This window comes from Cyprinus carpio, chromosome B24 (genome assembly GCF_018340385.1).
Source record: "Cyprinus carpio isolate SPL01 chromosome B24, ASM1834038v1, whole genome shotgun sequence".
NCBI classification, from domain to species: Eukaryota; Metazoa; Chordata; class Actinopteri; order Cypriniformes; family Cyprinidae; genus Cyprinus; species Cyprinus carpio.
The window spans coordinates 14,371,061-14,389,744 of NC_056620.1; the positions used below are offsets into that span (position 1 = coordinate 14,371,061).

At 36.9% G+C, this 18,684-nt stretch overlaps 1 protein-coding gene across 4 annotated transcripts in view; it reads right to left on the reverse strand.

Moving 5' to 3' along the window:
• The window catches only part of ctnnd2a (catenin (cadherin-associated protein), delta 2a), a 318,097-nt gene that overhangs the window by 29,427 nt on the left and 269,986 nt on the right, over positions 1-18,684 (reverse strand). For all 4 annotated transcript variants that reach the window (XM_042752176.1, XM_042752179.1, XM_042752178.1 and 1 more), the window contains 4 exons: positions 16,911-17,028; positions 9,811-9,996; positions 5,314-5,487; positions 1,950-2,100 (listed from right to left, as the gene is read on the reverse strand). In XM_042752176.1, coding sequence (XP_042608110.1) covers positions 1,950-2,100; positions 5,314-5,487; positions 9,811-9,996; positions 16,911-17,028 — 629 coding nt within the window. The remainder of the gene's footprint in view (positions 1-1,949; positions 2,101-5,313; positions 5,488-9,810; positions 9,997-16,910; positions 17,029-18,684) is intronic.

An 18,684-nucleotide genomic window follows, 5' to 3' on the forward strand; every position in this document is an offset into this window, starting at 1 on the left:
TGGCAACATACATTAACAACTAATTATATTCTTACACTTGTTGTAGCAAATAAAACTTGCGTCAAATTTGGCCTTGTATCATTATTTTGAATTTATTTCAACTTGTGTTCTGCTTTTGTTTCTGTTTCTACTTTTGGTATATAAACAAGGTTCAATTCTAAGAATTTTATATTTTTCTTTGGGTTTGTGATTAACAAATAAATGTCCTCAGTTTAAATAATTAATTGTGAGGATGTTTTACCAGGAATCACATGAGCAGGAATGACAAAATTGCTTAGTCTTGAATAGTCTTTACTTCCTTATAGGACGTGAGCGCTGTTGTGTCATGTCGCAAATCCATTTCTCTTTCAGGTCAGAAGCAGCGCAAATGCTTGGAGTATATCAGAAATAGAATGGGACCTTAGTTTACTGTCTGGGATTTGTTTTGTCAATCCGTTCCACATCCTGTGTAGACAGAATTGCTGATTATAACGGATTCCATCGTCTATAGTCGTGTTGCACGCTCGCGTCCAATGTAAACATGGGGTTAAATTAGGAAAGAGCTCCTGATCTCATCAGTGAAACATTTTGTTTGTTTGATTTACTTTATTATGGATTTGTTTTTAAACAACACAGATGCAGGCTGTTTAGAGAGACTGAAAGTAAAAGATAATAAAGTGCTGAGTCTGACTATATTGGATCCAATGGTAATGTCGCAACACATAAGTGTGAGTAAATATGTTTTTATCACCATCGCATTGTCTGTTCCAGACCGTTTGATATACTGTTATATACTATTTATACATTTTTAACCTAAATGACCCATGTTGTTTTCAGAGTATGTCAAAGTAGCATCCATCTGGTATTTTAATAAGCAAAACTATAAGCCAATCATAGCAGAGGATGTTTACTTGCGAGTCTTGAATGTGCCCCGCCTATAGAAACAGACCGTTCTGCAGAGAGGCTCAAAAACTGGATAGAAAATAGGCTATTACTTCTACATTTTTTAAAAATGTAAACTCACACTAACATTAAAACTGAACCTCAGAGAACATTATAAAATAATAATAATAAAAAAATGCAGTGAGAATTATATGAACTCTCTGTAATGATCTTAAGGAAGGGCCATTTGTGATGGGATTTAGACCCTTTGAAAAGCCTCCAAAAGCTTTGTCACCTTCAGTAAAGTCAGCTGAACAATAGAAAAAAAAGAACAAGTCAAAAGAATAAAACAAAACAACAACAAACCCAAACTAAAACAACATGGCCAAAAAAAAAAAAAAAAAAAAAAAAGTAACCAAGCCAAACTAAAACAACAAAGCCAAATAAGCAAAAAATCAAACAAAACAACAACAATCCAAAACAAAACTGTTTGATAACATCATTCAAATCAAACAATTTTGAGTTGCATGTCACCTTCAGAAAAGTCAGCTACTCAAAAAACAAAACAAACAAACCAAACTAAAAGACAAAAAACGAATTTACTAATAAAACTAACAAGCAAAAAAAATCAAACAGTCCCTTAGGAACAGCCCTTTGAGTAGCCTCCATGCACAACTGCAACTGCATGTCACTTTAAGTAAAGTCAGTCAGCAATGAAAATCCCAAAAGCCCAAACAAAACCAAAAATATATACAGCATATATAAACAGTTGCCCAAAAGCCATCAGCCAAGAATGTGCAAGTGCAGCCTGATGCCTGCTAGACAATTTAAAATGATGAGTGGCCAGGAAATGTGTAATAATAAAATGACAGTTATCTTCCTTTGAGCTGAGAGCAACGAACAGTCCTTTTTACCACACTGGCTAAAACATAAGAGACTGGACTTCATTACAGAGAAGCCAAAGTGACCACAGCTGTTAACCCTGAGCTCTACCAATCCAATGGATCTGAACCATTTGAAACAAAGTGAATCATAGTGGCTGATAAAATAAAAGACGACAGTCAAGAGAGGGGAAAAAAAGGCCGTACCAATTAACTCTTTATTTCTGACGTCCAAGGCCATGTTTCTGAGTGCAGTAGCGACGGCACACACCACACGGTCGTTGTCTATCCTCAGCAGCTCCACGAGGATGGGCAGACCCTTCTCTTTCCTCACCGCCGCACGGATGTACACCGACCACTAGGGGAGACACACACACACACACACAAATAAACAGGTGTAAGTCGCCAAATATGACAAATGACACCTTTTGGCCACTTTGCTATATATAATTCTACATATCAGCAGTTTTCAGGAGAGCATGAAGTGTATCGTCATAGTTGGATATGCCATGTGGGTAAATGTCTGTAAAGTGTCTCATTTTGGATCAGCCCCCCGCTGACAGTGTAATCACACTCCCCAGGTTACAGTGAAAGACTAATACTAGCTCAGAGCTCTAGCTCTCTGAGGTTCTCTATGTATGACCCCAGCTGTGGGATAAGCCTTTATCAGTGATGGAGTGTCAGCTCAGATTAGACTCTGTGCTACCCTGCACTTCTGCTTTAACGGGGGAGACCGAAGCATACGGCCCAGCAGGCATCCCCTCATATTTCTCATTTCTGATGACCTCTGTATGTGTGCATAAAAAAAGAGAGTGACAAAAACACAATGACAGAGAGGCTCTGTTCCAAAATCTTGTAAGCTGCCTACCTAGTAAGCAGAGCATAGGCTCACTCCAGAATTAAAAGTTGTTTCAAATTCATATTTTTACAATTTAAAATACCTGTTTGCTATTTTAATATATTTAAAATTTTAATATATTCCTGTAATGGCAAAGCTACATTTTTAGCATCATCACTACAGTCTTCAGTGTCACATGACCCTTCAGAAATCATTCTGATATGCTGATTTAGTGCTAAAGAATCATTTCTTATTAACACAGTTGTGCTGCTAAATCTTTTTGTTAAAACCATGATACATTCTATCCCCAAGATTCTTTGTTGTAAAAAAAAAAGTTCAAAAGAGCAGCATTTATTTGACAGAATTTTTTTGTAAATGACTTTACTCTCTTTTGATGTCTTTTTTTGCATTCTTGTTGAAAGTATTAGTTTCTTCCAAAATAAAGATCAAAAAGCACAGATGAAAACAATTATATAAAATAAATAAATAAAACTATTAGTAAAGCCTCTTTCATAGCATACATTGTTTTCTTGAACATGCACAAATCTTAAACGCTTTATGGCCTGCATATATTCACCACTGACACATCAATACTGTAATCATGGTTTGATGTTGCATAATCACCAAACAGCAAAGTACAGATTGATTTGAATGATTGCGTGCTCCCTTTATCTGTTGCTAGTTGAGTGACTTGAATGCTGCACTGCTCCAACACCATGAAAAACCCTCTGCTTGTGTGATGAATTTATTTTTTGAAATTCTAATTTATGTATTTCAGAAAATAGGATGGGGGTAATAGTCTGGAAACACAAATATTTTTCCATTCCATAATTCTTTTTTCATATTTATCCAGTACTGGAAATGACTAAAAATCTAATTCCACCTGTGCCTATGTAGTGTGTTTCAAATGAATCACTTGTGAGGTTCGTTTGCAGTTAGGATGCTGCCTAATATGGTGTCTAACAAGTGACCTCGACAAGTAACGAGCAACAGAACATTTCTTCTGTCTCTTAGTTTCTATTTCTGTGGCGTTTTGCCATCAGTGGTAAAATCTCATCGGTCCGAAATCCTGCTCCACACAGGTATATATTAAAAGTCAAATTGCCTGGAATTGTGCTAAATCAGGCAAAGTACATCACAGAGGCAGCTTACTAGGTTTAGAAACAGAAAAAATTGCACTAGAAATGAGTGTGTGGAAATGTAAATCTGTCATATAGTTAAAATCAACGTCACAGTTCATTATTATAAGTAATGCAATAAAAGAAATATCCTTGAAACTGTAATTGAAAAGGAGTTTTTGACAAGACAGCATTCTTCACGCTTGAGCGTTTTTTGATCCGTTTTAAGTTAAGGGCTTTGTTTCCATTTCCTAGTACACACAGCGTGGGATTTGATAATCCCACCGTCCAAGATGGACTTTGAAAACATAAACAGAGAGCTTAGTTCACACATATTAGATGAGGGCTCAATGTCAGCTCTTCTAGATGAACAAACAGAGCAGACAATTATGGGAACTGGACAAAATAGGCAAACAGACCCCGTCTCTCGCTTTCTTTTACTTTCCTGTTTGTCTCACCAACAAACTCAACCCAACAGCAGACACGTATACAACCTGTTGCCCGGTAGGTGTGGAGAGGGGTCTCAGGGACGCCGCTTTCATTTAACTTCTTGAAGGGGGTCTAAACCTGTTATGAGACTTCAAAACCAATCCAATCCCATTGCATCTGTCTCCATCTGAGAGTATTGATCTTGCAGAGCATATCGGGTGGATTAGAGCTCTCGAGCAACAGAGGTAAAAAAAAAAAAAAAAGAAGAAGCTTTTGTCGCTGATAGATGGTGAAAAGGATGTGAGAACAAAGAGAGAAGCAGGGGCCAAAAGGGAGATTGGCACTGGTTTTAACATCTGATGAAAGCAAGTCTTTTCAGGTCAGGAAAAATGCAATTTTACACCATTTCTTCTTGCACCGTTCAAATTTAGATCCTGACAACAGCGAATAAAACCTTCTGTAAAAACAATTCAAGAAAACATATCAGGTACCAGAGTGTAATGCTACGGTGTTCTGAGTGGTTTTTATCATGCTGCTATGCAGCTCTTTGTCCGATGGTAGGTGGACTAAGTCAAAAGAAAACTGTCCCAGTGGACAAGTGCGTTGCCATATAATACCGTTGTGTTTACGGGCGTCCTGAGTTTGAATCCCAGCTCCTAATTAGTGCCATACCTCCCACTTCACTTCCTGTTTGCTCTCAACTGTCATATCGTAAAAAAAGGCAAAACACCAAAAAAAAAAAAAAAAAAAAAAAAAAAAAACAGTCTTGGAAAATACTAGCAAAAAAAGTCAGATAAAATATAGAACAATATGTCACATAGTCAATTGTTATACTTTGAAGGCATAAAAATAAATAAATAAACAGATAAACATCGTAATGTTCTTTTTTATTATTTGAATATTAAATTATTTTTGTTTAAGGCCCTCAATGCTAAGTATACATTGGCTTACACTGGCTTAAAAAATACATGATTAACCATTTTAATATATTTTTTAAATTCTTTAAATACTTTTAATGTTAACGACCTCTAACCCTACACCAAGTAAACATTTGCCCTCAGACAGACACCAAACTTGTATTTACTACAAGTTCTCTACTTGTATTTTAAACAATATTTATTGCATCCCAAGCCTTATCTCCAGCACAGACAGATACATCCACAAGCTGACTGACCGTAGGGCTTACCTTCCAACTCCCAGCAGCCAGGTTCTGCAGTGCCCCGGCGGCCCCCTCCAGCGTGTCCGGGTTTGAGCACTCAGACAGGAGGGTGAGGTAGGGCTTTACTATCGAAGGATGCCACAGCATCTGAATGCCTTTGGGGGGCTCAGCAGTATCTGGCAGTGGTCCCACACCATCCCACTACAGAAACAATGATGTGACATGAAAAACAAGTCAGTCAGACAGGAAAACACACAAAATCCATCGCCATCAGCATCTTAATCCTTATGAAGGGGCATTCACACTGACATAAATCTGCAGTGACAAAGCAACTTGATTTATTTTCAATGAACGTGATATGACAAAGAAGTTAATGTGATTTTACTCTTCAGCATGATTTATATATACCCTAGCATTCAAAGGTTTTTAAAAATGTTTTTGAAAAAAAGTTGATTTTATTCACTAAGGCTGCATTTATTTGTTAAAAAATACAGTAAAACTAATGTTTGGAAATATTATCTTAAACTTAAAATAACTGTTTTTGGTCACACTTTAGTTTGGGGACCAAATCTCATTATTTTTAGTAGCTATTATTACAGTCTTTAGAATCACATGATCCTTCGGCAATTCATAAGAAACATTTCTTTTTCAGTGCTGTTTTGATGCTTAATATTTTGGGGAAAAATGTGTGGAAATGGTAATACTTATTTGTGTGGAAATCACAATGCTTTTTTCAGGATTTACTGATCAATAGAAAGTTCAAAGAAGAGCATTTATTTGAAATATAAAAATTTGTGTAAATTTTTTTATGTCTTTTACTATCACTCATTAATCATTTTAATGCAGCTTTGCTGAAAAAAAAAAAAAAACTTTTCTTAACTTACTGATCCTTAACTTTGAACAGTAGTGTGTCAATACAATAAAAAAAAGCTACAAGGAAAACTGTGTCAGAAATTATTCTAAGCAAGTCGTATTCATAAATTAATAATCATTTCTCTTCATCGTTATATACTACGCACTGCAGCAGTTTGTATACTTTACAAACACTTTCATCTCCAGAGTGTTCACTTTTAGTGTCAAGAAAAACTTTCATTTTTATCTCTTTTTTTTTTTAATCAGATTTTCTACAGTTATGACCACCAATAACATTAAGGCATCCGCCTACTAGCAACCATCAGTACAGAGACCTGGCGAACTCCTGAGATAAAATCGCTGTCATTTTGTACGGGTCAAAAGGCAAATGTAACCCCCTGCACATATACACAAACACCACATGAGGAGATCTCTTGACAAATCGTGGCCTGAATAGACCCAAAACTGGGCAGGAATGACGAGCTGTAAGTCTGCTTTTGAGGCGTGTGGGTGAGTCAGTTTGAAAAGTGCTGGTCTCACAGGCTGACCTACTTTCAGCAGAGCAACTTGTGAAATACCTCAGCATCTTAAACTAGCTCTGGCACTCAGCCTCACTCTCCCTTCATTATTAATGAGTCTGTTTTCATCTCCCCCCATTCCTGCTCGGGGGAGCGGCTCTGTTGTTCAATCAACTGCTGGAGGGTGGAGAAGCCCCGTGAGGCTGCTGCTCTTCCCATACGGTGAACGCAGAAGAAATGGTAAGAGGTTGAGAGGAGACTTGGTTTAATCTGTTGTTTCACTATATGCAAACAGTGAGGGCAACATTTCGCAAACATTCAGTCTGTTCATAAATTATCAATGAAAAAGGTGCTTGCTAAGGATGGCATCAGGGTCAAAAACACATCGCACACATCCAAATCTTTCAACTGATTAAAAAATAATGACACCTCTTCTTTGATGGACATGTTTTCAATTTCTGGAAAAAAAAAATTAATACATGTTGTAACTATCCAGAAATTGTAAAAAAAGAAACAAAGTTTCATTAAAGTCTAAAATCCTTGAAAATTTTTATTATTATTTATTTAAAAACACAAGCAATGACGCAGTTTTAAAATAGTTTTAAAATATTATTAATATTTGGTGATCTTTTGTCTGCCAACGTGAGAGTTGTGCAACCAACAGGCAGGTAGAAATTTTGTTGTCATTTGACAAGAAAAGTTACAGAAAATATGACAGGAATTAATATTTAAAAAATTTATATTTATACATTTATATAATTTTATTATTTACATTTAACAATATATATTTTAATATACACTGTCCTTCCGAAAAAACAATATTTCGTTGGACTGCCTTTAGCTTTGATTATGGCACGCATTCGCCGTGGCATCATTTCGATAGGCTTCTGCAATGTCACAAAATTTATTCCCATCCAGAGTTGCATAAATTTTTCGCCAGGATCATGTATTGATGATGGGAGAGTCAGACCGCTGCGCAAAGTCTTCTCCAGCACATCCCAAAGATTCTCATTGGGGTAAAGATTTGACTCTGGACTCTGTGGTGGCCAATCCATGTGTGAAAATGATGTTGCATGCTCACTGAACCACTCTTTCACAACTTGAGCCCGATGAATCCTGTCATTGTCATCTTGGAATATTCCCGTGCCATCAGGGAAGAAAAAATTAATTGATGGAATTGATGGACCTGGTCATTCAGTATATTCAGGTAGTCAGCTGACCTCATTCTTTGGGCACATAACATAATCATCCATGCAGTAATTATCCAATGGGAGGATCTTAACTATTTGCTTAGTTAAATCCAGGTGGTGACTTTTTTTTTGGACGGGCAGTGTATCAGGTGATGATTAACATTTAAAAAAAAATCTAGATTTTTGTAAAAAAAATAAAAGAAAATCTGTTAGATATTAGGCAGACAGACAGATTTTCAGAATATGTGTCTTTCTGGGCATCTAAAATGAGTCAAATCTGCCTAAATACTACTCTTATAGCTTTTCAAAACCCAAAATGAGAGTTACTCCTTAAATCTAAAAATGACAATGTGATCCTAATGCTTCTTCTGAGCTATCAGAGCGTAAAACAGCATCTCAAATTGTCAAAAACTTTCTCTTTGCCCTTTTCCTGTCAGCAAGCTTTGAGCATAATGAGCGCTCCATGCCCCATTTCTCAGAGTAAACTCAAAGAAGGGTATCAGTGCTTGGTGGGCTGAAATTGCTCTGGTTTACATACTCTCCCCTCTCAGTCAATTAGCTACGCTAAACGCCACTGCCCTGCCCGACAGAGCCGCGGTGGCAGCACGCTCTGGTTTCCTGGGCTATCTCGCTGCCACTTAGTGATAAATGATTTAACAGAGTACATTAGCCTTCTGTTGCCCGGAGGCCCAGGTGTCCTCTTTCAAAGCATCTCAGCTGAGGAGAAGGTCCGGCACATGATACGAGAGGGCACCTTAGGTTATGGGGAGAAATAGCCCTCTTTACAGTCCAACAGACAGAGACGGATGACTCTGGTATCCTTGCACATCCTTCCTTCTGTAATCTGATAGGAGGAGACACATCTGACTGAATCCTAAAACAGATCTGCAAAATCATGTATGGGATTTGAGGTAATGAATGAAGGAAATACATCTTGAATGTTCAAACAGTCTATGCTGTCATAATCTCAACAGAGCAATAGCTTTGATGTATTATTCGGCTCTGACTGCTTTTAAAGTTTTACCGCTTCTTGCTAGGCACGTAGCAAGTGGAGGTTGTTGTGACGGACATCTCTTTTGCAGCAAATGCAGGTTTTATTTTAGTTTAGGAGGATTATATTCAGCTATCGGTGGCTACAGTATATCACCAGCTATTAGCTTTATGGCTTTATGGTACGAGACATATCCAGAGGGAGTTGTGTTACACAACTGCTCTCCCACCTTCACGCTCCCCCTCTTCGTCTGCACCGAGGATCTCGGCTGACTTTTGCTGCGTGAGATTAATGAAGAGTTTCCTCTGCTATAGAAGAGTCGCCTGTAAAAAAACTGGGTTTTCCCCCTCCTTTAGTCTGACACCCACAAACACTGTGATTTATCAGCCGTAGAGCATGTCACTGGGGAAACTCTGTCTGTCTGTGCGGCTCTGTGTAGGTGGTGAGCGTTACGTTTGCAGAGGAAGTAACTGATAAAAGGGCGGTGTGTAAATCTGTTATTTGGGGAATAAATATAAACATAAATTGGCATTATTTTGAGGCAACGAGGGGTGTAAAAGGAAGCTGAATATGCTGATTGCGTTATTAATAATTTGATATGAAATGCCTACTTTTTGCTGGGATCTCTTTCAAAAGCAGAGAAGCATTTTATAGTGAAATAAAGCCCTCTTTCTCTAGCCAGTCAACACAAAATGACGTTCACAACCTGTTTTACTTCCATTTGACATAAGTGAAAATTAGGGCATATACACACACACACAGACACATAAAAAAAAGCTGAAAATACAGTAAGATTTGCAACAAGTATTAACAAATCAGATAAGGGTAATAATGTATAACTTGATTTCCTGTTGACTTCAAATAGCCTCTTTCACTATACTCTGGACTATGATTTCCAAAGTAAAGTGTGTTAGAGTCATTGTCAGCAGGTGAGGGATACCAATGCCTGTAAAGGATGCATCAGGTGGCCTACCTGGTCCAGGGACTTCTTCTTCTTTTTCTTCTTTCCCCAGCAGCCTGAGGTCTCTCCGTCCTTCCCGCTGGCATCGCTACACAGGAGACCATCCAGCTCGTCCGTCCCCATCTGCTGTCCCTGAGACGTTTCAGCTGCAAGCCGATACGAGAGGTTCCTCAAAATGCATACACAGTTTTCTATGGTCTGGCAGAGAAAGAGAGAGACAGGGCAGGTATTAGTCTAGCACCACTGAGCTCTTGATAGAGCCCATCTGGCCAGAGGGGCCAAATTTCATCTATTCAGCTCATGCTGGTTCTGAGACGAGAGGAAACACACATTTGTTCAAACACACAAATACACACTCACACACACACACACACACAGGTCTGAATGCACTTCTTGTGCCATCATAACGATAAGCAAGTGTTCGGAAAAAAGCAGCCATTACAGAAGGCGTCTCAAACTACTGGCTTGCAAGATTTCATTTCATTTCAGTTCAAAATTAAATTCAACCTCTTTTTAGAGGTTGATTTAGTAGTTTATCCTGAAATTTGGCCTGCAAATCAGTTTCTCTAAAGGACTGTTGAAGTCAAAAATAATGTCAAATAAAATAAAGTAAAATATAAAAACGTAAAAATTAATATTTGGAAAAAAACGAACATAACCCCCCCTCCCCTTCTTAATTAAATTAAGAAATATAAAAAATTAGAAATGTATTGTTGTAAAAACAGTTGTATTTGTTTTTAACTGACAGACATTTAATTAATTAAAGAAATAACAAAAAATTGTTGCCAACAATACCAAGCCAAGGGCCACCGACCTTATATAATATAAATTATTATTACAATTATTATATTATTGTTGCTTTTGTTAAAATAATAAAAAGATGGTCACAAGATAAATATTCAGATTTCTTCCCCCCAGTAGTCTGTTTTATTCAAACAATTATGAACATTTTTGCATTTAGATACAGGAGAACTTTGCCTGTTGAATATTAAAAACAAATGAACACACAAAAAAATCTGGATCTCCCCGTCTGCCATGCAAATCTACTGTTCCTGCTCATTCCCAGACTGTTTCTCTTCTCTCCACTTTCCCTAATTGCATATTCAATTATTAGATCTGTCAGCATTAATATTTTTATACTTAGAATTTTTGGGGGATCAAACCGTAACCACCCACGACAGCCACACGTGACAATAAATGACGGAATTCTATTTCAGGAATGATTTTTATTTTCTGCGTCGTCTCAGCAGGAACAACATACAAAATGTGACCATGATAATCTCAGGTAATGATTATGTGTCTTATTCAATGTAAAAAGTGTCTAATGTGAGTTTGAATATTATTTTCCGTGACCTTTATAGCCATAGTGAAAGCAACAATATATATTTTACCTCAGATCTTGAAAATAAATTTGGCTAAAGCAAACTTACGTTAAAACTATGAACTCACTGTGAACCAACATCCATATCAAAGATGATCTTACTCACTCACTCACTCACTCAAAACTGTTCAGTCCAATCACATTTGAATCATCTATTTTCAGTGTCCACTTTTCTTTTCTTCACACCATGTTTTTGCTGTCACATCGTATATCTACTTTGTGTCAGCACGTCATAAATAGAACGAGTCAGCAGTTTTCTGTCAGGGATTTGTCACGCTGCATCCAGTGTAGACAGCATCACTGATTATAATAAGTTCTATTGTATTTTGTTGCGTTGCGCCGCGCCTCTAACGTCTGGTGAAGACACAATGAAAGTTAATGTCGCTTTCTGATGCTGCATTTGAAATTTCATGCCACATTATTTGAAATTAGAGTGGGCCAAATGTTTTTCTCTCGTGGGCCGGATGTGGCCCGTGGGCCGCCTATTGAGGAGCCCTGAATTAGATGATTTGACATTAAGATCCCTGTTTTAGAGAAAGACATGTCTAGGGCCTGTCAAAGACAGCAAGTTTACATCCTACAGTCTTTAAAACTTCTATCTTGCCCTCATATTTTCCTCTCTCATGTCTCTCTTTCATTTCATCTAACTTTCTCATTTTCTCGGTCTCTGTCTTTCTCTGAGTGTTGGCTGGGAGTGTTTATGAAAGTACTTAATTATATGTCTGACACGGTCTCCCATTTAAATGTGATTAAAGGATATACTCGCAGATGGGGAAAAATGACCAGCCAAATCCATCGGCTCACACTCCATTTAACAGGGTATTACAAGGAGACACAGCAGAGCAGGCACAATGCTTGACAGCAGAAAATAGAAAATAAATGCTCGCAAAATGATGATGAAAAACGAGCATTTTTCTCAATCTACATGTTTTTCTTTTTTTCCCTATTATGGAACGAGGAAGACCATGCCCTGCACAAACAAAAATAATGACTGTAATCAGAGAAACGCTCAGAGAATTATGCACTGGCATTTAATACGTACAGAAACATATTGACTTACAAAAACCTAGACATGGCTGACCTTGCTTTCTCCATGGTTTTTGAAGAAAACAAAACAAGTTCTGCTTAAATTTTCCTGGAAATGTGCTACATAATGAATGTCGCACCTGGTGAAATTTGGGGCAGCACCATCTCTCTTACTGGCAGCAGTTTACAAGGTCACCATTTTAAATGTTAACAGTCAACAGGAGGGAGCTTGACCAACCGCAGGTTAACAGCATATTAAGACCATGGGCAACTTGCTTTCAGCAATTATAGCTCTGCTGGGCCAACACCTGGCGAAAACAGCTCTGGGCAAATCACCACACATAAAGAAATTGGAGTGATTAGGGTAATTGCCCTTTTTCGAAGCCAGTGTGATGGGTAAAATGGTTGCTGTTGCTTTTTTGAGTGTTTGTAATGTGTTAAAGCACACTGATGGATGAAAAAGAGTGCTTAGTGCTCTAAAAGGAGCTAAATGGACATGTATAGGGAAGAAGAAAAGGTGTAACCATAGGTTAGAGGTGCACTTACAGAATTAGTATTTTTACATTTAGATGAAATTCAAAAGGTCGCAGTAAAATGGGGACAAATGGCACAGCGGCAAAGCCCACCAGCTTATTGGTGTGATTTTAAGTCTCAAGTGCTTCAATATGTCTGACGTTTTTTTGCTCTGACCTGTATTTTGAGGGCAGTGGAATGCATGAGAAGAGTCCGGATATCAGATTTTTAGCAACACATGCATAAAACCAAGCATACATTCTTTGTTCTGCAGAACACAAAAGAAGATAGTTTAAAGAATAACTCATTGGGGTCCAAAACAATACTGGACCCAATATACAACCAAAGACTATTGAAATGTTGTTCAAAATATCTCAAAGATCATCTTACAGGTTTGGAACGACATGCGAATGAGTAAACTAATGACAGAGTTTTTATTTTTGAGAGAACTATTCCTTTAATATAGCGTCCACCAATGTTCAAATTAAACCTATGCCATTGTTTTTAGCTTATTAGTTTTACATAGCAAAGTATACTTTGGTTTTACATGTTCTCTAAGGTAAAAGGTCAAACAAATTTTTCAGTTCCACTTCATTTGAAGTGGCCTTAACTAACTACTATGTACTTACATTTAAATTAAGCATTTGGTACAACGCACTTTCTGTGAACATATATTTTAAAAAATACTTGCTTGTAATTACATCTGTAATGATTTCCTATAATTACATTTATAATTACTCTGTTGACCTATCCCTTACACCTTAAACCTACCCATACCACCAAACCTGTTCCTAACTTTACCGTATCCCACCTCAATAGCAGCAAAAGTGTTTTGCAATACAATATAAACTAGAAGGTTTAGTGACATCACAACTTTAGTTTAACCCTCTGGAGTCGATTAACGCGTATACGCGTTTTGGGGTATTTTCTCCTGATAACCCCGAAAAGAACTTAAATTACACTTTCAGTTTTGATCGTACAGATAAGTGCAATACATCAATCGAATCTGTAACGGGTCTACTTTTTTTTGTATACAGACATAATAACAACAAAACTTTGTGCACTTATAAAATAAAGATAACAAACAAGGAGTGCTGTCTGCAGCCTTTGTCTGCGCTGATCTTCAAAAACAAATGCGTCATTAAAATGAACTGTAACTCAGTGAATACTCAACGAAGAGACATGAGAGAGATATCTATAGAAAGCCTGACATGTCTACTTTTAAACTAAACAAGTGCTGCCGAAAACAAATATTCTGTGATAAAGTAATCCATATGAAAACAACGCGATGTCCTTTTTTCACGTCTCCCTTCATTATCTTCTAATGCGACCACGCCCCCGCGCCGAGCGCGCTTTTGAGATTCAAATGTTTCACTGAAGCGCGCGGCTTTTGAATACGCCCACACAAAAGAAGACAACGCAGCGAGACTGTTCTTCAAGTTTTTATTATTTTACTGTTTGCTTCGCGATGAGAGGAATAAGACATAATTCACCCCAAAAAGATGTGATGTGGTTGAGGATTTGAGATTTGGATTTCCTCAGAAAAAAGAATGAAGCACTTTATTCAGCAGAGTTCATAAACATGAGTAAGTCTCTTTTTATTTATTTATATACTTGTACTAGTTTTCACATAACGTATAAACATTTTACTAGTTAGACTTTTTCCAAAGACTTTTTCCAAACTATAATGCCTGACTAAATGTATAATCAAGTGAAATATTATGAAGTTTCAATAACAATATACACTACTATACCATTCAAAAGCTTGATGTAAATAATATAAATGTAACAATAAATGTAACTGTAACAAATGTAACAATCATTGCTGTTCTTTCAATTTATCCCCCCTAAAATACCTAAAAAAAAAAATATTCTCAGCTCTTTTCAACATTAATAATAATAATAATAATAATAATAATAATGATGATAATAATAACAATAAATGTTTTTTGTAGAAAATAAGATTGTTAAAAGGATTTCTGAAGGATTGTGTGACTGGAGTAATGATGCAAAAAATTCAGTTTGAAAGTCAGCTTTGATTTTTCCTAATAAACTGTTTAACTGCACTCACAAGTGAATATTAAATTATGTTGTGGGATAATTAAATATATTCTAAATAAAAACTACAAACATAAAATTATATAGATTTATTTTGTCCTCACATTCTTTCTTGTAACTCATCCCTCTCAGTGACACAGCTGACTGAATGGCTCATTATGCAGCTCATTATGCAGGCCTTTGTCTTCTCAGGTGTGAATTCATGATAGTTGACGCCTACTCGCATATGACTTTTACCAACAAAAAGTGTCTTAGAAAATTTAAATCAATATATTGTTTTCTGTAAGTGAGTAAACAAGATGATTTTCACATCATTTAGAAAAAAAAAAATTCTAGGCTACAAGCTCCAGTTCTCAAAATTCCTGGGAACCAATTTTCTGTATGTGTTTTTTATTGCCTTTTTCAAGTGATTTAACATTTTTAGTTTTTCACTAACCACGCATAACATTTTTTTTCTCAAAAACACAATCATGTACATACATGCTGCTCACATATTATTATAGCCTAGTTTGTGCTGATTACAGTGAGATTAGACTTTAGCCATTTAGATCTTTATAAGAAACTGAAAAAAGCACAAATGTCAGGGCATGACAAAACTTCTCCAGGCCCCAAAAATACCCTTAGACTCCAGAGGGTTAAATGAGTACAGAGACACTTTTATCGCTAATAACTTCTGGATAGGCATGGATGAAGCTTTCTAGTGCACGTGTGTCTAGAGACTGTGTTTAAGCATGCTTAAAATCAAGTATACTTTGAAAGGCTATGTGGTCGGCTATATGCATATAAGTGTTCATGTGAAAACTGAAGAACACTTCAAATGACAGTTATTGCACATAACTATCACAGTATGCATAAAAACTGGAACGTTGCTCACGTGGATTGAACTGTCTTGATATATGTTGAAATTTAAGGTTGTGAACTTGTTACTGAAAGAGAATTCAGATACAACACCCTGAAGAGAGTTTAGCATAAAAAAAACAAACTTCTCAACTTCACTTATATTAGGCCTTATCTTATCAGGAGAGAAATTGGTCAGGACTGTCCACTCTTTGTCGTAAAAAAACAAATAGTTATGTGACTGACTACTTTAAACAGTATATTACCAACTATGTACAACTGGCAAACTAAGAACAATGGTGTAGGTTTCATTTGAACATTGGTGGACTCTTTCCCCGCTGTGTTTCCCAGCCGAATTTTCCGTGTTTCCATGTTTTCAATGTTATACAATATATACGGGAGCACTATTGAATGAGTCCAGAATGTGCAGATCAAAAACACAGTCGTGGAAGACGCAGAAACGAGCGATCTCATATGTAAGCATATGCATATGTAAAATAACATGATCATCAACATAAAAACAGCACATAAATTAAAACTGCCTAATGTTACCAAGTGAAATGTCGATCTAGGAACTGGTAAAGTACTGTGCAAGCTTTATGGGTGCTGATAGAAGCGATCTACTGCATCTTTGCTTTGATTATAATACTTAATATTACACATATTAATAAACTTATAAACAATTTGTATGATTTTCTCAGCTCTTTGCTCATAATGTTGCTTTTTTAAATGAAACTTACCTACATTCAAGTGTTGATAAAAAATAACGCTTGAAGCTAGAATAGAACAGATTTTTTTTGTTTAAAAGTAGAGGCTCTATTCTTTTGTTTTTTGACACACTTCAAACCACCAACAATCAACATACAAAATACAGAGATATTACAAGAAATTCAAGTACACTATTTTTTATTAGCCATGCTGTGAGTTTGGAAACTGTGAAGAGAGGTGGTTGAGAGGGCACCGCGGGGGGATTCAGACAGCAGGAATTGTGGGAAAGTTGGAATGCTCGCAAGTCTGAAAATGACCAGAGGGAAAGAACTGTGCCACGCTCCAGCATCCACACGCTCTGCTCTTCAATTCTCATTAGGACGGATGCATCCCCGGCGCTCTGCTATTAGCACGCTGGGCCTGATGGAGGGCTGCCAGTTAAATCATGATTAAAGAACGCCATTTAGAAGAGCGAGCATTCGCAACCTTCAGAGGGCAGCCAACCACAGAGCTGTTTATTTGTTGCAGACACACACTCTCACAGACGTAAAAACTTTTACTACAGGTTGATCCCAGGAGGAAAGCGTACCTTGCTATCAATCTCGGTGCTTCCGAGGGAAGTCTGGATGACGAAAAGCAGCGTGTCAGTCAGACCCTCGCATTCTCTCATGCGCCGCCGAGCCTCCTCTCCTGCCGAACTCACATTCCTGGGAGAGAGATGGAGAGAGGGAAGCACAGGACAGTGATGAGTGCATTAAATCAGGGAGATTCAATCACACGGGTGCAGATTCCCTCTGGGCATACAACCCGCTTTACACCGTACCACTGTGACAAACAAAATGCAAATGTTTCACATTTTACGAGTTGCCCAAACAAATCCTCCCACCTCTGACATGTATTAATATATGAATCTATTAGTCTTCAGGGGGAGGACCACAGACACTGCTAGATATCTGACTGTTTATTTTAGACAGTATAACAGTAGGAGAGAAAGAAATGGATATTGGAGTCATTTCAGTTGGATAATCCAATAAGGATACTGATTATTTTGTTTATTGAAAAAATCAATCAGGTGTACACTGCTGAATATGAACGAGGAACGAATGTAATAGGCTTATTATACAAACACAAACACTGTTCTAACCAGATACAACAGCTGCAAGTTTCCAGCAATTTCTCTGTCCATGCTGAAAGTGGCCACACCATCAGATTGGCTTATCAAAATATATTTTAAGTTTAAAATGTGGTTGTGGGACCAATGGGACTTCACTGTGTGTGCAGCGACAGTTTATCATTTGACAATTTTGGGAGGTAGTAGTAGACAATCATTTGAACAAATTATTCAGTCACATGACTTGAGGCTTATGACTTTTTCAATGCTTGCCTTGTAAAAAATACATCTGCCCCCCTTTCTCCACAAAATATCTTAATAAAGAAAAATAATTATAAATAAATTAGCACTTTAACTTTCAATCAAAAAATTTTTTTTTTTTAATAAACACATAAATATCACACACAAAAACAAAAACACACACACACAAACAAACAAAATTTATATATATATATATATATACACACACACACACACACACACACACACACAAACAAACAAAAGCATAATAGAATGATTTCTGAAGGATCATGTGACTGAAGAGTAATGATGCTGAAAATCCAGTATACTTTCACAGGAATAAATTACATTTTAAAATATATTCAAATGGAAAACATGATTTAAATGTTAATATTATTTCACAATATTACCATCAAAACTGTATTAAATACAAAATAAAATCAAACATACTTATCATAAAAGACTACTACAACAAAATGTATGTTGCTTGTTGTGGTCACAGCTGTTGAGGACAAAAAACATTTAAGATTTATTGCTTGTCATGCCTGGTTAGGACTTGCTGTAATGCAGTCAATGTCTCTGTGCAAATGAGACAACAGCAGGCATTAAAACTCCATACACATGTCTATTAGACACACAATAACAGTAAATCACAGTTCTATTAAAGGCTTTATTCCACATCATGTCAATGTACTGAAAACGGTTTGATTCCAGCTAAAAACTCCCTTGTGTGTCGGACCAAAAGAATATGACACACGTGTTTCTCTATGCCACACCTTATGAAAGTGCCTTAGGGAAAACGGCCCACTCATAATAGGAAAAATTCACTCACATCAACTTTAATGTGAAACAGGATACATTACACCATGCAAGATTTACATTTCTATATTCACCAGACCTGAATCAATTGCTATGTATCATTTATTAGAATTGCCTCCCCTCCTCCTCTATAATGCATGAATATACCTGAAAAGGCATTGGAAATACATAATTTAGCCTGCATATGGAGCGT